Source organism: Acartia tonsa, chromosome 2 (genome assembly GCF_053477335.1).
Source record: "Acartia tonsa isolate MP-2025a chromosome 2, ASM5347733v1, whole genome shotgun sequence".
NCBI lineage: Eukaryota > Metazoa > Arthropoda > Copepoda > Calanoida > Acartiidae > Acartia > Acartia tonsa.
The window spans coordinates 2,454,235-2,474,458 of NC_137261.1; the positions used below are offsets into that span (position 1 = coordinate 2,454,235).

At 33.7% G+C, this 20,224-nt stretch overlaps 1 protein-coding gene across 15 annotated transcripts in view; it reads right to left on the bottom strand.

The window, feature by feature from the left end:
• LOC145333813 (ethanolaminephosphotransferase 1-like) overlaps positions 1–20,224 on the bottom strand; it is a 394,249-nt gene that overhangs the window by 43,332 nt on the left and 330,693 nt on the right. For all 15 annotated transcript variants that reach the window (XR_013884620.1, XR_013884623.1, XR_013884617.1 and 12 more), the window contains exons 4-9: positions 19,818–19,954; positions 19,362–19,399; positions 16,997–17,067; positions 5,001–5,050; positions 1,867–1,956; positions 1,010–1,099 (exon numbers count right to left, since the gene is read on the bottom strand). Coding sequence is in view for 2 of the 15 variants with exons in the window: in XM_080179112.1 (XP_080035238.1) it covers positions 1,010–1,099; positions 1,867–1,956; positions 5,001–5,050; positions 16,997–17,067; positions 19,362–19,399; positions 19,818–19,954 (476 nt within the window). In the remaining 13 variants the exon portion in view is untranslated. The remainder of the gene's footprint in view (positions 1–1,009; positions 1,100–1,866; positions 1,957–5,000; positions 5,051–16,996; positions 17,068–19,361; positions 19,400–19,817; positions 19,955–20,224) is intronic.

Below are 20,224 nucleotides of genomic sequence, written 5' to 3' on the forward strand. Positions count from 1 at the left end.
ATAATAATCAGGTACATTACAAATCCACTCACCATAGAGAAATCATATCTAAATAAATAGAATAATAATAAGGTACATTACAAATCCACTCACATAGAGAAATCATATCTAAATAAATAGAATAATAATAAAGTACATTACAAATCCACTCACATAGAGAAATCATATCTAAATAAATAGAATAATAATAAAGTACATTACAAATCCACTCACATAGAGAAATCATATCTAAATAAATAGAATAATAATAAAGTACATTACAAATCCACTCACATAGAGAAATCATATATAAATAAATAGAATAATAATTAAGTACATTACAAATCCACTCATCATAGAAAAATCATATCTAAATAAATAAAAAAATAATCAGGTACATACATTACAAATCCACTCATCATAGAAAAATCATATCTAAATAAATAAAAAAATAATCAGGTACATACATTATAAATCCACTCGCCATAGAGAAATCATATCTAAATAAATAGAAATATAATCAGGTATATTACAAATCCACTCACCATAGAGTAATCATATCTAAATAAATAGAAATATAATCAGGTACATTACAAATCCACTCACCATAGAGTAATCATATCTAAATAAATAGAAATATAATCAGGTATATTACAAATCCACTCACCATAGAGTAATCATATCTAAATAAATAGAAATATAATCAGGTATATTACAAATCCACTCACCATAGAGTAATCATATCTAAATAAATAGAAATATAATCAGGTACATTACAAATCCACTCGCCATAGAGAAATCATATCTATTCTAAATAAAACTCCACTCATCATAGAAAAATCATATCTAAATAAAGAAAAAAAATTAGGTACATACATTATAAATCCACTCGCATGGAGATCTATCCAAATCTAAATAAATAGAATAATAATATCCTATGAAAGATTTAGTGTCGTTATCTATTATCGAAAGTTTTTGCATCGTTTTAAAAAAAAAATTAAAGTGATAACTCTATAGAAGTAATTCTTACCCCCAAGGCAGGTACAGAACACCAGTATTGTACTTCTCCCAGTGAGAGGTCAGGAAACAAAAGTACACGTTCCAGAGTACACAGTACATTCTGTACATTTAATAATCATGTCGTTAACACATGCTAAAGAGTCAAGTACAAAACTAATTAGAAGAAATGGTTAGAATAAAAAGTGACAATATTTGTCATGTACCAATCTTCTTTAGTTCAGCATCGTTTGTAAAAAAACCACTGAGATAAATGAAATTTATTTTTTGAATGAATTAATTGAAAAGCATAAACAATATTTTCTTAGAAATCTCTGCAAGGGGAAGTTAGAAAGTAGTTATTTTCTCGTATTCATTCGAAACCTATTCTAATCCGATGAATTAGAACCGGTTCTCATCCGTACAAAAAACTATGTCTAGCATCATATTATACCCAGTTTTCTACGAATATAAAAATGTACAATCATAAGATTAAAACAGTTTTTTAACTCGTGCCTTCGTCACCTCGGGGCTAAAAAAATAGTTTTAATCTTATAATTGTACATTTTATACCCGCGGAAAGCTATTTAAAATATGATGCAAGAAATAACTATAAAAGACCTACTTAAACTATTGATAAATCGTTTGAGGTGAGGGAAGACTACAACCAAATTTTCAATTAAGTTTTTTTTGGAGGGGAGATTTTTTGGGAAGATTTTAACCCCCAAAATAGTTGAAAACCTTCCCTGGACCTAAAAGAAGCTTCATTGTAAAGGAGAACCATATCGGTTATGCGGTTAGCGATATCCTTCACTGCAGATAAAAAATCTTACTTCTATATTGGATTGATTTTATATTATTATTTTTAAAAATCTGTTGCAATATGATTTCCTGAATGGAGAAATGCTGAAATGATCTTCGCTCCTACCAAAGATGGAATACACACTTCCAGTAATGAAAATTGTGGCCCAAGAATCCAACCTAAAATATTTTAATTTGTCTGTTTTGTTTAACTGTTTATTTTATATTTGATTTAAAGAAAAAAATAGCATAGTAGTCTAGCCAAAATTAAATTATATTTTGTTTGCCTTGTTCTTTTACTTTTTAAGTTACTAGTGTCTTTACCCCCCAAAAAGGAGGTGGATGGGGGAATTACCCACTTATATTAAATTTTAAAGTAGCTTTGTCACTTTTGAAACGACCAAGCTAAAAATGCTTGATTTACTTCTTATAATAATGTAATTTAACATATTCTTAATTTTAAGCATTTTTTAAATTAAACCTAAAACACAACGGGACTCATCCAAAGGAGTCACAATATTTAAATTTGACATTATTATTGAATCATATCTTTAATAGTTTTAATTTTTAAGTTCCCTTGAGCATGTTAAATATTTTTGTATTAAACTGCCCCTTTAGTGGTAGATAAAAAGAATTGTAAATATTAAGCAGAGATGCATTCTCTTTTAACAGAGCAAAATTAAGTTTTAATGTAACCAAAACTATGATTGAGAATTTTCAATAATACATGGTCATCCCTGATAAAGAAAACTGCTTTATAAGACTTAGACTACACGTGGTTTTTTCTTTGGTTTGTTTCATATTATTATTTGTTTCAGTTATAGTTATATGTAACAGTCTATAATTCCCTGTTAATTTGACACAAACATTTATGTTGCACCAAATTTAAACAAGGACGACGACTCCAAAAGCGAAGCACAAATAAAACTGTATTGAAAAAAATAGCTGCTGCGTCCCTAAAGAGGCTTCCCTAAAATGGATAAGTACAGACAAATTAAACCTTATTACTTTATATAATTGTATAAGACAAATGCATGGATGTAGAAAGTGATTACCAAATAAGGATACAAATTTGTCTGTAGAATCTTCATGAAAACATCAGACACTTATGTAGTTATGCAACATCCGACAGACAAAGAGAGGTGTAGAGCAGAAGCTCATTATATCTTAAATAAATATCTCGAATTTGGTAGCAAAATAAAACTCATAGACAGGGTGCCGGAGCCGTATAATTTTGATGCGGCTCCGGCTCCAGTTCCGGCTCTGGCTCCTACCTTAAAATTAATATATCATTTTTTTTCATTATTGAATTTGATAAAATAAAATAAATAGTATAAAATATTTTGCTTTTATTTGATTAAAGCTATATAAAAGTAGAAGGATGTGTGTCTATTTGTAAAGTAACAATAGTTTTTCAGTTTATTATATGGAAATAGACCGTTGCCAAATTATAATATTACTTTAAAAAATCATTTTTAGCTAGTCTGGAGCCGGAGCCGTTTTTAACGAAAAATACGGCTCCGGATTCGGCTCCGGCTCCACCAAAAATGTTACTGCTCCCGGCTCCGGCTCCAGAACACTGCTCATAGAAATACTACTGGCTGACAGGCTAAAAAGGTGAAATGCAATCTTTAATCTTCAATAGCAGCTGGTTAAGGTCGAGGTACCGACATGAAAGTACAGATACTATGCTTGAAAAAAGTTTAACAGACAAGTCTCAAATCAAATAAAACACAAAATGCAAATTAAAAATCTAGTTTATTTGCAAACATTAAAAATATTTGTTTGCTTTTTTTCTGTGTATTTTTTGTTCAGCAATTTAGCATTTTAGTGCATTTTTGTACGCTAATTTTTCATGGGTTTTGAATTGAACAAAGTGTACATTACAACAGTACAGATACGGCAAATTCCTTTTGTCTGTTATTTTCACATTTTATTTCCATTGCCCTGTCATTTAGTGATCACCGCGCCCTAGCACCCCTTTGTGAGTTTAACTAGCACGCACATAATAAATTAAAACCTGTCTGGTAGAGAACACTTTGACTAGTCCAGTGGGTAGTTATATTTTATGTTTATACTAGCGGCTACGCCCCTAGAAGCCTCTAGGGGCACTTAAGGTAGGAGGGGGAAAAGTCGACCCCATCCCATTTTAAATTTGTGTTCAAAAGAGTAAAAGATAAATTTTTTTGGGGGGGGGAGTGGGGTGAAGACACCCTCAGCAAAAATAGTTTAAAACCTTCCCAGGACATTTAAGAAGCTTTACTGTAAAGGAAAACAATATCGGTTTAGCGGTTAGCGAGATCCTTCGGGACAGACAAAAAACGCTTACTACTTTATATAATAGGATTTATAGTTATATTTAGTTTAAAATTTGTCTATTTAATTCTTTTAAAATAATAATTACACATTTTAACTAGGTAAAAAATATTGTTGTTTTATGTCAAGGGGGGGGGGGGTTGTACAGTTACAGGAAATGAAAATTCAGTACCAAATTTTGCCCTGGCCGTTTGGGCCTGTGTTTTAAGTGCCCAACCAAATTCTTTTTGTAAGCTCTCTTATATGAATGAATTTATCTGTAAAATTTTAAAAATTTAATTTTGGGACTTTCCCTCTAGGGGCTAGTGGGGCATAAGACCCCCCCAAACACTAAAGTTTTAACTTATGAGCTTATTTTTAAAGATATCGAGCTGATTTTTTGATTGGAACCTTTTATTACATAGATGAGTTGAATAGCCACCCCATATTTCATTTTTGCACTTTACTTCTAGGGGCTTTTGGGGTAAAACAACCCCCCCCCCCAAATACAAAATTTTTAAGTTTTGAGCTTACAAGCCCCTAGAGGTAAAGTGAAAAAATGAAATATGGGATGGCTAGGTAATCAACTCATTTATGCAATAAAAGCTTCCATTTAAAAAATCAGCTCGAAACCTTTAAAAATAAGCTCAAAACTTAAAATTTTAGTGTTTGGGGGGTCTTTTGCCCCACTAGCCCCTAGAAGAAAAGTCCCAAAATTCAATTTTAAAAGTTTTACAGGTAGATCCAATCATATAAGAGAGTTTACAAAAGGAATTAGGTTGATAACTATAAAAACAAGCCCAAACGGCCAGGCCAAAATTTGATACTGAATTAAGAATTTTCGTTTCCTATAACTGTACAAACTCCCCCCCCCCCCTTAATTTTATACGTCAAACTAACTTTAAAAATCTAAAAACTGGATATCTTACCCATGATCAAATAGTTCTCCTAATGGTGTGGAAGAACCCGTTCGTCGAGCCTAAAAAAAGTAAATTATTTAGAAAATGTCCCTAATTATTTGAAAATATCCTTAAACAATGGCACAAGAACCAAAAACCATGATAAATATCAGTGTTGCGGATCCGGATCCGCATTTTTTTTGAGTCCAAGGATCCAGATCCGGATCCTGGGGTATAAATTTATGGAAAAATCTACCTAAATTTATATAAAATTGTAACTTACAAATTTTGAAATATCTGGTAACCTTGTTAAGATTAGCTGATTCACTCCCACACTCTTCTCTCTTCGAGATTAAAGAATAAATATTTTTTGAAAAATTTGGTGATTTTATTTTTATTGTCAAGGATCCGGATCCGCACTGACCAAATTTGGAGGATCCGGATCCGCATACAATCAATGCGGATCCGCAACACTGATAAATATAATTATAAGAATCTCTCACACTTTCTGCTTCTGAAAATATATCGAACTAAAAACGATTTATCAATATTGAACTAAATGGATTTTAAACAATGACGTCATACTATGCTCTTTGTTCAGATTATGAAAAATAGAAAGGGGTGATTAATATAAAGATCTCGTGATCACGGGCACATTATGAAAGCACTTAATCATAGAGACAGAGACTCAAAAACAAAACTATCGTAGCTAAATATTTTGATAACTACTGAACCGTTTGAGTTCCTTTAAGGGAAGCTTCACATAGGTCTCGGGATGGTTTTAGGCTAATTTCCTGTCCTTCAATATCATTGCGAATGCAGACCCCCTAGATGCTGTGGATTCATCCACTTCCAAATATTTACGTTAAATAAATTATCCGACATTGATTTAGTCTTGTACAAATCAATTATAATAATTTGGATGAGCAACGAACTTAATAATAAAAATGTGACTTAATTAAGAATCTACTTATTGCTCATACCTTGACTTACGAATCCTCTACTATAATTTACCCCCCTCCCTACATAACTTTTGTACATATAGGGCTTTAATATGAAGTTTAGTAGCTCCCCCACTTTTAATTCACAAAGAGTTCATTTCCTCAATAAAAAATGAAATATTGAAAACTCTGCACACACACCCACACCCACACCCAAACACACACACCCTTACACAAAACACACACACACACACACACACACCCTTACACAAAACACACATACAGACACCAAAAGAATAATAAGAACAAGGAATAAGCGTAAACTTGCAAACCACAACCTTTTAATTGCACGACTTTTTTCTGGGTGCACGTTTTATGTATTATCAATAAGTTGAGCCTATGCATTGATATATGATATCTGAAAATTGCAGATTAGCGTAATTAATCTAGCAAAGCTGCAAACTGTCCCCTGAATCCATGACTCCTAACACACACACACACACACACACACACACACACACACACACACACACACACACACACACACACACACACACAGTAGCATTCACCAAATAGAGAACTGCAAAAATTTTGCAAAGCAATTCTTTAACAACACAAGCACACATGAGAGGGAAGCCAAACTCATAATGGCAAATTATTATCCACATAAAATTAGCCAATTTCATATCCATCTCATTGGCTAATGTAACATTAAGTGCGGCTTCATTAATATTTTCGTAAATATCAATATCGATTGGTTTATGATATTGAGAAAAGCTCAACTCAAGCTCAGCTTTTTACTCCAGCTTAGATTTTATCGAAGGTTTCTATATGAAAATTAGGCCTACATAGCATGTTATAAAACCTAAAATAAGCTTTAAACTGTAAACTAAGTTTGCTGGACATAGATAAATGCTATACTTAAGTCAAACTGTTTCATTGAAATTTAAGACCCAAATCTCCGTTCGCCAACATTTTATAGGTATCTCTTATTGAATTTCAAACAAAACAAAAAAATACAAATAAACAATTTTAAATACATATAATAAAGTAAAACGATCTCTGTCTGTTTGTTTGTATCATATCGGTTCAGTGGTTAGCGAGATCCTTCAGTACAGACAAACAGAAAGAAATTTTGTTGAAGCTGGAGTATATGCAGATTGATAAGAAAATTTTTTACGTGCCCTTAGAGGCCTCTCGTGGCGTAGCTTTAGTCAATATTAAAGAAACATTTAAAGCTTTTAAAAATATTATTTCTTTAATGTTCAGTGTCCTTTACGTAAGAAATCTCTGGGAAATACTTAGCAAGAAGAAAAAAAACATGTTTGTCTCAAATCAACTCAAGATCTAAATTTAAACAGAATTAATTATCAAAACATTGGATAAAAATGTTATCAAAGCTTTTTATTTTATGTAGAAAGAAACCTTTAATAGTATTTATATTTAGCATAGAGAAAAAAATAAAAGAGAGGAATCGAAGCAACTAGAAGACGAAAATAGGCAGTGGGCCTAGAGGCCTACTTAGCGCTGTTGCCGCGCTAAAATTTATTGCTATTCCACTACTTTTCAAATGGGAGGATTAAAAAATATTTAAAAAAAATATTTTTTTACTTTTTACTATTTCCATATTTATGGCAAGAATATTAGATTAGATATTTTCGTTTTAATATTTTAATTAAAAATTACATAGGATTTTATTTTTATTTAAAAAAATTTGTTCATGAAAGATGAATCCTTCTATTTCAAAAGAGGGGGAAATTTTTTTCATAATGAACATTCAGCTGATTCTGACCGCCCACGGCTGTTTGCTAAATATCGCTTTTCTTTTTATTCACATTATTATTTATGATTGACTTACAAAAAGCCCTGGGCGGTTTTTGATTTTCGCCTGCTTCTAAATTTAGGGATGGGGAAGTAGTATTTTACCATAAAAAAGGGGTGAGTATTCATTATTAATTAAAAGAGGAGGGGGGGGGGGGGCGTAATGACATCTAAACTTAAACAGTGAGCATTGAGCAAAATGGTCTAAATGTTGAGCTAAATTCTTGAAACTTGGTACATAAGCCTAGTCCTATAGGTACTACATCTGAATGAAAAAATTCAAAAATTTTAATTTTTAGGTTAGGTAAGAAAACACTGCGGAAATAGGATTTTATAGCCTTTTTGGGTCTATGTAGAAACTTACTTTAATTGTTTTTTCTTAAGTTTTTTCTATTCATAAGGACATTATTTAAGATGATGGTAGACCCAAAATACTTAACAAGAAAGTCCTAGCTTTTATTTGACGGGAGAGCTTAGGGCGGTCTTAATAAAACTTACTGAACCCCCAAAACATTTTGTATACTGAAGTAGTAAGTTATAAATTTGTGTAAAATAAACATGACTAGAGGAAATAATATTCTTATAACGTTATCTTTAATCCTGAGCAGGTTTCAGACTATTCTTAGGGTATAGGGAAGAATTAATTAATAAATGTGGAAGGCATCCTTAGAGGCTAGGGTTCAAAAATCAATGCAGTAGGGTATCAAATAGAGCTAAAACCGTAAAATAAGTTATAATAGTCTAAATAGTATTTTATTCTTTAAGCAAAAATAAGAAACATTGACAAGGATATTCACATTGATGAAATAGTAGATACAAATACATTTTTGTTAATGTAGCAATGAAAGACTTTTTTTTCTAACCCAAAATTAGTTGTATCTATTCATGGTGCTTGTTGATACCTATTTCTGCGCCCCTATGGAAATCTTTGTCTACCTTATTAAGTTATTCTAATATAAAAATACTAGTCCCTATCCCCAACAAAGCATATGTTGTGGGTGATTACTTAAATTTATATTCGTGGTGGCAGTTAAGCGTGCAGAATAGAAATGTGCGTACCCACCCTCCTAAACTTTTTATTCACAGGGCTCAAAGGATATATACAAATTTGAAAGATATAGTAATTTAAGTATAAACAGAGAAAACAAAAAAAAATATGAATATTAATAATAATAAAAAAGAAGTAACAAAGATTTTAAAAGATAATCAGTAAAAGGCAAATATAATAGATTGTAATATAAGGGGGGGGGGGGGTTTTAATGCAACCATCTCCTAATCAATGTATAAATGGCACTTAGTATTCGAATTTCGATCTCAAATTTTGCATGAGTTATCCTTGGTAGGTCTATTTTCCCTAAATCGAACAAAAAGTTGGAAAAGTAACGGCTGGCAGCTGGCGGCTCAGCCGTTTAGCCGTTTTTGCCTATTTTCAGGGCAAATTCGTCATTAATTACGTAGGAATCAACTTTTTAAAACATATTTTTGGTTAAATTCATGTTAAATGATAGCAATAACCATTTTTTAAATTTCTAGTACCAGCTGCTAAACGGCTAGAACCGGCTGAAAACGGCTGGGAGCTGCCAAGAGTATGAAGAGTTGATAGGGCATGTGACATGTCTAGGGGTAGGTTTTTATGGTTGCTGAGCTCAAAAATGCTACCAAAAATAGTGGCAGCCCATCCATATGGCAGCTGGGTAACAGCTGCAGCTCAGCTGGTAGCGGCCAAGAGTAGAATGAGTAGATAGGGCTTGTAACGTGTCTAATGGTAGGTTTTTATGGGTGCTGAGCTCAAAAATGCTACCAAAAATAGTGGCAGCCCATCCATATGGCAGCTGGGTAACAGCTGCAGCTCAGCTGGTAGCGGCCAAGAGTAGAATGAGTAGATAGGGCTTGTAACGTGTCTAATGGTAGGTTTTTATGGGTGCTGAGCTCAAAAATACTACCAAAATTAGTGGCAGCTCAATCATATGGCAGCTGGGTAACGGCCGCTGCTGAGCTGGGAGCGGCCAAGAGTAGAAAGTGTAAATAGGGCTTGTGACGTGTCTAGGGGTAGGTTTTAGGGGTGCTAAGCTCAAAAATACTACCAAAAATAGTGGCCGCCCATCCATATGGCAGCTGGTTAACAGCTGCAGCTCACCTTGGAGCGGCCAAGAGTAGAATGAGTAGATAGGGCTTGTGACATGTCTAGGGGTAGGTTTTTAGAGGTGCTGAGCTCAAAAATGCTACCAAAAATAGTGGCGGCCTATCAATATGGCAGCTGGGAGCGGCCAAGAGTAGAATGAGTTCATAGGGCTTGTGACGTGTTTAGGGGTAGGTTTTTAGAGGTGCTGAGCTCAAAAATGCTACCAAAAATAGTGGTGGCCTATCAATATGGCAGCTGGGTAACAGCTGCAGCTCAGCTGGGAGCGGACAAGAGTAGAATGAGTAGATACGGCTTGTGATGTGTCTAGGGGTAGGTTTTTATGGGTGCTGAGCTCAATACTACTACAAAAAATATTTGCCGCCCAACCATATGGCAGCTGGGTAATGGCCGCAGCTCAGCTGGGAGCAGCCAAGAGTAGAATGAGTAGATAGGGCTTTTGACGTGTCTAGGGATAAAAAATTAGGGTTGGGCCGGATATCCGGTGTGGCCGGATATCCGGCCATTTTCAATATCCGGCCGGATACCGGATATTGAAACTATCCGGCCGGATATCCGGCAATAAAATCTTTTATATTTTACAACAAAAATCTCTGTGTTTTTAAATCTTAAATGGCTGTAATTTTCTTATTATTGAAGCTAGAAGAACAATTTTTTCTGAATATGTTTATCTTTATGTAAATTTTATATTAGAAATCTCAAAACATAAATTTTGGCAGTGGCAGCAGTACTTGGCAGCTGCCAGCCGCAAACTGACAGTTGAAATTGTAATATGTCATAAAAATATGTATATAAAAAAGCCTAAATTTAATATTTGAAATCTTCAAGTAAAAATTTGCAGTCACAGGAACCGTTTAAAGATTTCTGGAGACCTGGAGGTTCAGGCCTTGCAGGATTATACCTGGAACCTGAAATCGACTTGAACATATGAGGATGTATGACTATAGGATATTTTAGTATTAGATAACATGAAATGCTTTGTTTAAGTAAAAAAATATTTTTAATTTTACCTGAATGACCTTACCAGATGTTGCTGGCATCCTGTGCCCGCCAGGAAGGAGGTATTAAAAAAATTTCAACTCTCAGTTATGTGTCATACCCATATTTCGAAAGTCACTCACCCTAGCCCTCTACCTTTTATACACAGAAAATGGGATAGAAAAAAAACAGATGGGGGCAGACATTCAACGCCACCTCCCCGCCCATCCTCCAACTGTTAGGGGTTGATATTACAGATTGAGGGTAGCAATAGTTAATTAGATTTATTTGTTAAGAAGAAAGATCATTTAATAGTTACTTAATTTTATCCTATTATTTAAAGTAGTAAGCTTTTTTGTCTGTAGCAAAGGATCTCAATAACTGCTGAACCGATATAGTTCTCCTTTAGAATGAAGCTTATTATAGGTCCCAGGTTGGTTTTAGACTGTTTAATTTTTTTAAAAAGTCATTGTTAGGTTTTAAGTTATTTTTCTGCACTTTCATGTATCTTCTAATATCCCTAGATACTAGGGACGCAGCCGCTAGTATTTTTTTGCGGGTATAGTCCCTTTCGTTGCAACGCCCCTTAAGGAGTGATTATTCGTATTTTCACAGTAGCTTTTGTTAACCAAATTTGTACTTTTAGCTATGTGAGGGGTTTTTAGAAGGACTGACAAACAGAATAAAGAGTGTAATCGCAAAGTTGGTAAAGTGTAGACACTTAAGCATATGAATAGTACTAATTGACCCTACGAATAACTTCGCACCACGCGTCGGGGTATCATAATTAAAACTATAAAGAAAAAGTTTAAGAGATGAAAAGTATATTGTAAAAAAAAGAATAACTATTTATATAATAAATTACTGGTAAAATAGAAACATTCATTAATATTAAACTTGACTAGGGAATTGATAATATCCTTCATAGATACCTGTGGCAGTTTTATAGTATATCTGCCACAGATATTTAATTCAGACATTACCAATTACCCAGTCTGCCATACCTTTGGGAGGCTGGGGGGAACAGTTGGTATCAGCTTGTGCTGCAAAACTGAACCAACTTTTTATGACAAAATATGCCTTTTTATATAAAATTGTTTTAGGTGTTGGCTCTGTATAAAAAGAGGGGGAGAACTCTAGAAGCCTTTGTGTGCCAGGCATGTTTTGTTGTTTAATGGTTAACAAGGATGGCTATGTTTTAGATAGGTATGGCTTTTATAAGATTACATACATTAGTGGTTTATTAACAATTATATGACTAAACTTTATGAATTTTAAATAACAACAAAAAGGTTTAATTGTTGTTTTTACAATCATGAAAGATGGGGTTTTTCTAATAATATATAAAGTGCAATTTTAGTAAAGTAAAAGTTTTTATTTTGATTATTAGAAAAAGAACATTCAACTAAAACTTGAAGTTTGTAAAAAGACCTTGAAGGTTTGGGCTTTAATAGGAGCTATGACTCAGTTCTTTGTTGAGGAGGTTGTTGTCTAAAGATAGTTGTAAAAGCTTGGAAGTATTCTTAAAACATCTGTGGGATAAAATTGAATTTTAGCCTTTCAGTGAAGCTTTATTTTGCTTGGGAAATGGGTTTGTGATGTTTATATTTTACTTAAAAGCTTTTATATATTACAGTTTGGATTTATATAAAATAAAAAAAACATAAACCTTTTTTTTACGGGTTAATTATAACATATTAAAGAGTAAAAAGAATTAAATTTAGGGTTAGGTTTTTCCTTAAAATATTCTAGTAGGGGCGCAGCCAATGGCTTATGCTGTTGAATAAAAAGGGCCTTGATACTTTGAAGCGTAAAAGGCGTGGTAGAGTGTTTAATATGTCTACAGTTAGACTTAAAAATACCACAAAGAACATTTTAGTTGTATAGTGGACTTTTTAGTAAGAGGTAAGTTTAAATAAGGCTTTTTGTATATGATATTTTTTTTGTGTTAAAAATATTTTTATTTTTAGGAATGCTGAAAGAGAACTGTTACAGAATAGATATGGTTGATTAACTTGAGGATATAAGGTAATTGATTTTTATAAAATTTTTTTAAAAATTGGGGGATAGAAAATGTAGGTTTTTAATCACCACTTTCCTCCTATATCTAGCCCCTCGCTGGGGACTCTAACCTTCTGGGGCCAATTGCCTAACCATGCGGGGTAATCACCTAACTAAATATAACCTAACCTAACCTAAAATAACCTATTAAAAGCAATTTTAAAAATACAACGAATCGCTCCTTAAGGTGTGTTGCCATGAAAGGAACTATATCCTTTTTTGATACTTTAATATGTAGTAATTTGGCCGGTTATCCGGCCGGATATCCGGTAATTTGGCCGGATAACCGGATATTTGCCGGATATCTGGCGTTGGCCGGATATCCGGCCCAACCCTATAAAAAAAATACTGCCAAAAATAGTGGCCGCCCATCCATATGGCAGCTGGGTAACGGCCGCAGCTCACCTTGGAGCGGCCAAGAGTAGAATAAGTAGATAGGACTTGTGACGTATCTAGGGGTAGGTTTTTTGGAGTGCTGAGCTCAAAAATACTACCAAAAATAGTGGCAGCCCATCCACATGGCAGCTGGGTAACAGCTACATCTCAGCTAGAGGGGGCCAATAGTAGAATGAGTAGATGGGGCTTGTGACGTGTCTTGGGGTAGGCTTTTATGGTTGCTTAGCTCAAAAATACTACCAAAAATAGTGGCCGCCCATCCATATGGCAGCTGGGTAACAGCTGCAGCTCAGCTGGGAACGGCTAAAAGTAGATGAGTAGATAGGGCTTCTGATGTGTCTAGGGGTAGGTTCTTATGGGCGCTGAGCACAAAAATACTACAAAATTTAGGGCTGTGCCTTCTATATGGCAGCTGGGTAATGGCCACAGCTCAGCTGTTTTTTGAGGCTTAAAAAATTGCTTATTTCAGTAGAATTAAACTTCTCCCAATAAACATTTTACCTTTTTTTCATGGATATAATACTAATAACTCTTTTTAATTACTAGATTTCACTGTTTCAAGAGCTGAAAACTACCAAAAAACAGCTGTTACCCAGCTGCCATATTGATAGGCGGCCACTATTTTTGGTAGTATTTTGAGCTCAGCACCCAATAAAACCTATCCCTAGACACCTCACAAGCGCTATGTACTCATTTTACTCTTGGCCGCTCCCAGCTGAGCTGTAGCTTTTACCCTGCTGCCATGTGGATGGGCCGCCACTATTTTTAATAGTATTTATGAGCCCAGCACCCCTAAAAACCTATCCCTAGACACGTCACAAGCCCTATCTACTCATTCTACTCTTGGCTGCTCCCAGCTGAGCAGCGGCCGTTACCCAGCTGCCATATGGATGAGCTGCTACTATTTTTGATAGCATTTTTGAGCTCAGCACCCATAAAAACCTACCTCTAGACATGTCACAAGCCCTATCTACCCATTCTACTCTTGGCCGCTACCAGCTGAGCTGCAGCTGTTACCCAGCTGCCATATGGATGGGCTGCCACTATTTTTGGTAGCATTTTTTAGCTCAGCAACCATAAAAACCTACCCCTAGACATGTCACATGCCCTATCAACTATTCATACACTTGGCAGCTCCCAGCCGTATTCAGCCGGATCTAGCCGTTTAGCAGCTGGTACAAGAAATTTAGAAAATGGTTATTGCTATCATTTAACATGAATTAAACCAAAAATATGTTTTAAAAAGTTGATTCCTACGTAATTAATGATGAATTTGCCCTGAAAATAGGCAAAAAACGGCTAAACGGCTGAGCCGCCAGCTGCCAGCCGTTACTTTTCCAACTTTTTGTTCGATTTAGGGAAAATAGACCTACCAAGGATAACTCATGCAAAATTTGAGATCGAAATTCGAATTCTATGTGCCATTTATACATTGATTACGAGATGGTTGCATTATTCATATCTTCATTTTTGTTAATTTTTAGCTTTAAATCTCATTTATGTAGCTTGTGGACTTTTTTAAAAGCAGGGGCGTGCGAGAGGTGGTTGTGATACTTTCATAAAAAAAGAAAATTAAAAACAAATATGAGGGGTTAATTAAAAACAAGTGCAATCGTTACCATGAACAGTTACAACTCTCAGAAAAAGGTCGTGAAATAAAAGAGTTGGTTCTCTATTGGGTGTTACTAAAAGAAGAGATGAGAAAAGCTCATAAAACAATTGAAAGGTAGCTTTACGGTTTATGGTATTTTCATGGAATTTACCTTTTTAGCATTTAAGAAAGGTGTAGTAATACTAGGTATCTACTTATTTAACTATCCTTTTATACCATTAAATTTTTCACACCCGAAATATCAACATTTGGATTTAACTGCCTTTAGCTTTGTGCTGCCTACATATTTATGGCCAACCCAGGGTTGAGGTTGCCATATTTTTTCAGGGGAGGGATACTTTATCAACAGAAAAAACTTGTTCCACCTCACTAAATTCTTTATTAATTGGGTCTTAGTAACTTATTACAATAGATCATCACGATTAGATATATTCTAATAGTAGAATCAGTAAAAAAAATACCCACTTAAACTACTTCGACTTTGTCCTGCCTTTATAATTACAGCCAGTTCAGTGTTGTAGTTAGTTTTTACTGGATGAGTTATAAAACTTAAAAAAAAAACAGTTTTCCCTCTCAATTTTCACAGTGATATAGGTTAACAATATAAATATTACGGGACATATAAAGATAATCTTTGTTTTTGGATCTTTGTTTTAGCTAAGCTTCACATAAGTCATGTGATGGTTTTTTGCTACATTTTTCCGATTTAGATTTTTAAAAGCTATTTTTCTAGCCCCTTCTAGCTCCTTTTAAAGCCTCTATATGCTAGAAGCGTATCCGCTAGTATTTAAAATACATCAATATCAATACGCTGTGAAATTATCTATTACTATATTATCCTTGAAATACCTAGGTATATTTTTTAATTGTTATCAGAAACACAGGCTGTTGTGTAATTTTCATATTTAAAGGGAACTATCCACGAACGAGAGCAAGTGATTCTAAGCACCTTCCAGCATTATTCCATAGTATTTTTTTAGTGAATATACTAGGTTTATGTTTAATAATTTGTTTATCAACTAAAAAGTTGGGTCTTACCATGGTTTGATATGAAAAAAAAATTGAAATGTAAATCGTTTTTTGATGCATTATCATCAAATGCTTTGTTGAGTTCAAAGGACAAAATAAAATAAAACGGAAGAAAAGCATTAAATGCTGTAAATTGCAAAAGTACATTAATTAAACTGTTTACAATGTTACAAGTTATCAACGCATTTTCTAAATATCCATTTTTAATCAAAATAATATACTTTTGTGTCTAAGCTATTAAAAAACAGTTTGAACTCATCAAAACATTTGATGATATTGCACCAAAAAATTATCTACTTTTCAAAGGTATACCTATTTAACATAAACCTAGTATATTCACTAAAAAAATACTATGGATCAATGTTGGAAGGTGCTTAGAATCACTTGCTCTCGTACGTGGATAGTTCCCTTTCCTCACGATGACTTGCAAGAAATATATTTAGGTTTCATGCTGCTTATTTAATAGGTATTTTCAAAAGAATACAATAAATACAATAACAGGTGTGAAGAAATTGTAGTTAATCTATAATACAAAGTAGAACGATGTTTGTCTGTCTGTCTGTTTGTTTGTAGCGAAGGATCTCGCTAACCGCTGAACCGATCGGGTTCTCCTTTACAAGGTAGCTTCTCATAGGTCCCGGGAAAGTTTATAACTATTTTCTTGAGGGGTGGGACACCCCTAACCCCCCAAAAAATGAAAACACCCCCCCCCCCCCCCGCAAAAAAAAAATTTATATATTTTTTTAAAAATCTTAAACACGAAAAATTAGTTTTTTAAAACCTCTTGGGGCAGAGCCTCTAGGGGCGAAGCCGCTAGTGCTTTAAATACTAGTTGTTTTTTTGGGGGGGAGAGGGGGGTTACCGAATTTGAACGATAATTTTATACACAACACCAATGGTGATAAACAAAAGTATTCCTTCTGTGTTGGGTAATATTATTGGCTGAAAGTTTTGGACACTACTAGTTTTGATAATAAAAGTTTGGGTACCAGTGTAATTAACAGTCTAATCTCTCCTCCCTCCATGTAAAAAAAAAGAGAATTCTAACCTGTTTACCATCTATACCATCAAGTGTGTGGGAGAGGAAGAGAAACAAAGCAACTAACACCCAGATATAACCTAAAATAAAAATATTCTATAAAATAAAGTAGTTAGAATTTTTGGTCTGAAGCTTAAGATATCAATAACTACTTAACCGATTTGGTTCTCTATTTTAGGTTAGCTCCACCTATGTCCTGTAAAGTTTATAGGCTATTCTATTTTCAGATTTAAATGTTATGATGGTTTAAAGCTATTTTTTTTAGCCCCCCTGCCTCTTCGAATACAGTGCCCCCAGATGCTAAGGGAGTAGCGACTAGTATCATTATAAAGCAAAGTCCTCTTAACTCTTTTAAAACGAATAGGTAGCAGAATACAGCAAAATCTTATACCAGTTCACCAATTTGGCCTAATTTTCCTTAAAAGATAGAAATTTAGTTTCAATAACTACATAATACTATTGTGCTCACATTTTATACCTTTTAACCTGTACTAAAATATTGTTGGAGAGGAACTAGAATTCTCATAAACAAATTGTAGACAAGATTAACAAGAGAGGGCAGAATAAAGCATGTATTAAGCTATATCCTTAACATTAGAAAGGCTTACTGGGGTTGGTAAAATATTTCAGGCATAATTTAGCTGTCATTAATCAATTGTAGGGTCTTGGGGTCAAGAAACTCAACCTTCCAGCCGGCGGCAACTCGTGAAACTTTATAAATCTGTCTTTGCAATTTATTTAAAATTATAAACAATGTATTTCAATCTAGTTTTTAAGTCTTAAATTTTTTCTAAAACACATTTATCCCTACATTTTTAAGAAATTGGATCAGCCTTATTTTTGCTTTCAAAATTTCATATTTAATATTGATATGTTAGACCAATGAATTTGCGAGCTATATCCAACGATATTTGTGATTTAAGAAACGGGGCAGTTATAGGTTTTAAATACTTAGACCCCTTACCTAATAGTCTATTAAACTATCTATTACTAACAGCTCCTCCTTCGAGGCCTCTAGGGGCCTATTTTTGAGGGGGAGGGTCACAGCCCTTCACTTTTTTAGTTTTAAAAAGAAACTTTTTTGTAGAGGGGGGAGGGGATGAGGAATTTTTGTCTACTTTCTTGAAGGGATTGAATTACACTCCCCAAAATAATTATAAACCCATCCTGAACCTATGAGAAGCTATATTGTAAAGAAGAACCCCATTAGTATACCAGTTAGCGAGATCCTGCGGTACAAACACATATACACAGCATGATACTATCAATTAAGGATTTATGTTATTTAATGTAGTTTTGACTTTAGGATAGTGTTGAATTTCAGATGAAAGTTTTTTTAAATTATTTTTTTTAATTTGCACCAAAAAAAGGCTTTCGATTGTGAAAAAATAATAATACGTAGGTATGACAAATCCACATGAATGGCTGGTGAAAAAGATTTAGCAATTTAAAATGTTCACAGTATTGGCGGTTTTCTGCTGCATATTCTACAAATTACAAAGGGGAAAAAATTACTATAGACAGAGGTAAAAGTTATTTGCAAAACGTTTTTCTTTTCATAAAAACTCTATTGTGAATTCCATCACTACTTGGCTTTAAAATTTGAGAGCAATATTTGGCATACTCGCCTAGTTTTCAAGTTTACCCCCTCCCCCATGAAATCATAATTTATGATGATAAATCGTATTAATGATTTTTGAGCTTAACAATCAAAGATGTCCGCTAACATTTTTTAATATTAAATGAAGTGGGGGGGGGGGGGGGTTATAGGTGGTCTTCTGGGATTCAAAGGATCTACACAATATTTTGATTAAATATTAATTTTTCCTTTGAAAAATGTGGAGCTTCAATATCCTGGACACTACAAGCTAAAGCCAGGAAAACAGGGAAAGGACAAATGAAAATTAAATAATATTGTCACTATTTTGAAAAATTTAATACTGTCCTAATCCAAATACAGCTTCTCATATGATATAGCTTGCTATGAACAGCTGATATTAACAAAGATCGAAAAGAAGATATATTATGTTCCACTAGAGCAGCCGATGGAAGGTATATAAATTAGTATGCTTTGTTTGTCTATACCGATGGTTCTCTTCATAGAATATAATGCAACAAAAGAAGTATACAATTAGAATTCTGAGCTCAACGGCCGTAGCCAAAATTCATCAAACTTGCTTTAGACTATCCGCAGCTGAAGTCAAAACCGCAAGTTATTCATATATATTCATAGCAGTTTATGTCTGTTATAGGCAAAAAATACATACATACAGCTGAAGCCTCAAATTCAACTATACTAGGTATTTTATTTTAGTAAAATATTGCCGCAAACAAGCCACGCTTAAAACTGAAGGTAAAAAATGTAAATGCTTACCAGGTACAGGAATGCCTCCAGGAACATCCGGGATATTACTACATAAGAGAAAATTAAATCCAGGTTATCTAATATAATCCCTACAACGCTGAATTTTCATAAATATCATAAAGTAGTAAGGTCTTTAGTTTTGGCTGGTCTGGTCCAATTGAACTATGCTTTTTATGGAAACCTCATCTATTATATAAATTAGGCTCCCACCCCCCCCCCCCAAGTCTATAGAATCAGCCACTAGTATTTTTATAATATAATAGCCACACATGTAATAATTGAAATTCCTTAAAAAAAAAGAATCCAACTTTAGCCAACAAATGAATTAGAATAAAAATTAAATAATAAGATCAAAAGTGTAGAAATTTGTTTTCCAACCTAAATTTTTTTTTTAGGTGTTTTGAGGTATTACTTTTTACAGTGATTGCTATGATTATGTCATTAAAATGGATTTAATTAATTTTCCTGATATCAGGGGGTGCTGTTCCAGATCTGTAGTCATAATCATAGAATGTCAACAATAGAAAGTGTCCAACACAGAACATAAAACCAACCAGAGTCAGCAGGTTCGGCGCTACCCACAGAGGACATAATTTTACCACCTGAAAAAAAAATAACATATTATTTCTATCAAGCTTAAGTGGGAAAACTTTAAAATGGGATAAAATATTTTAAAGAGAAATAAAAAATGTGCATAAAAAAAGAAATAAACAAACAGCCAATGATTAGATATAAACATTTTATTTATGTGAAGCGTGATTACTGCTTTAACAATGGCTGTTAGATCGAAGGTCTTGAAAATTAGGCTTTATATCCATCTTTTAAAAATAGCATTGTAACTGAAATATTATCATGTCATGCCTAAATTTTGA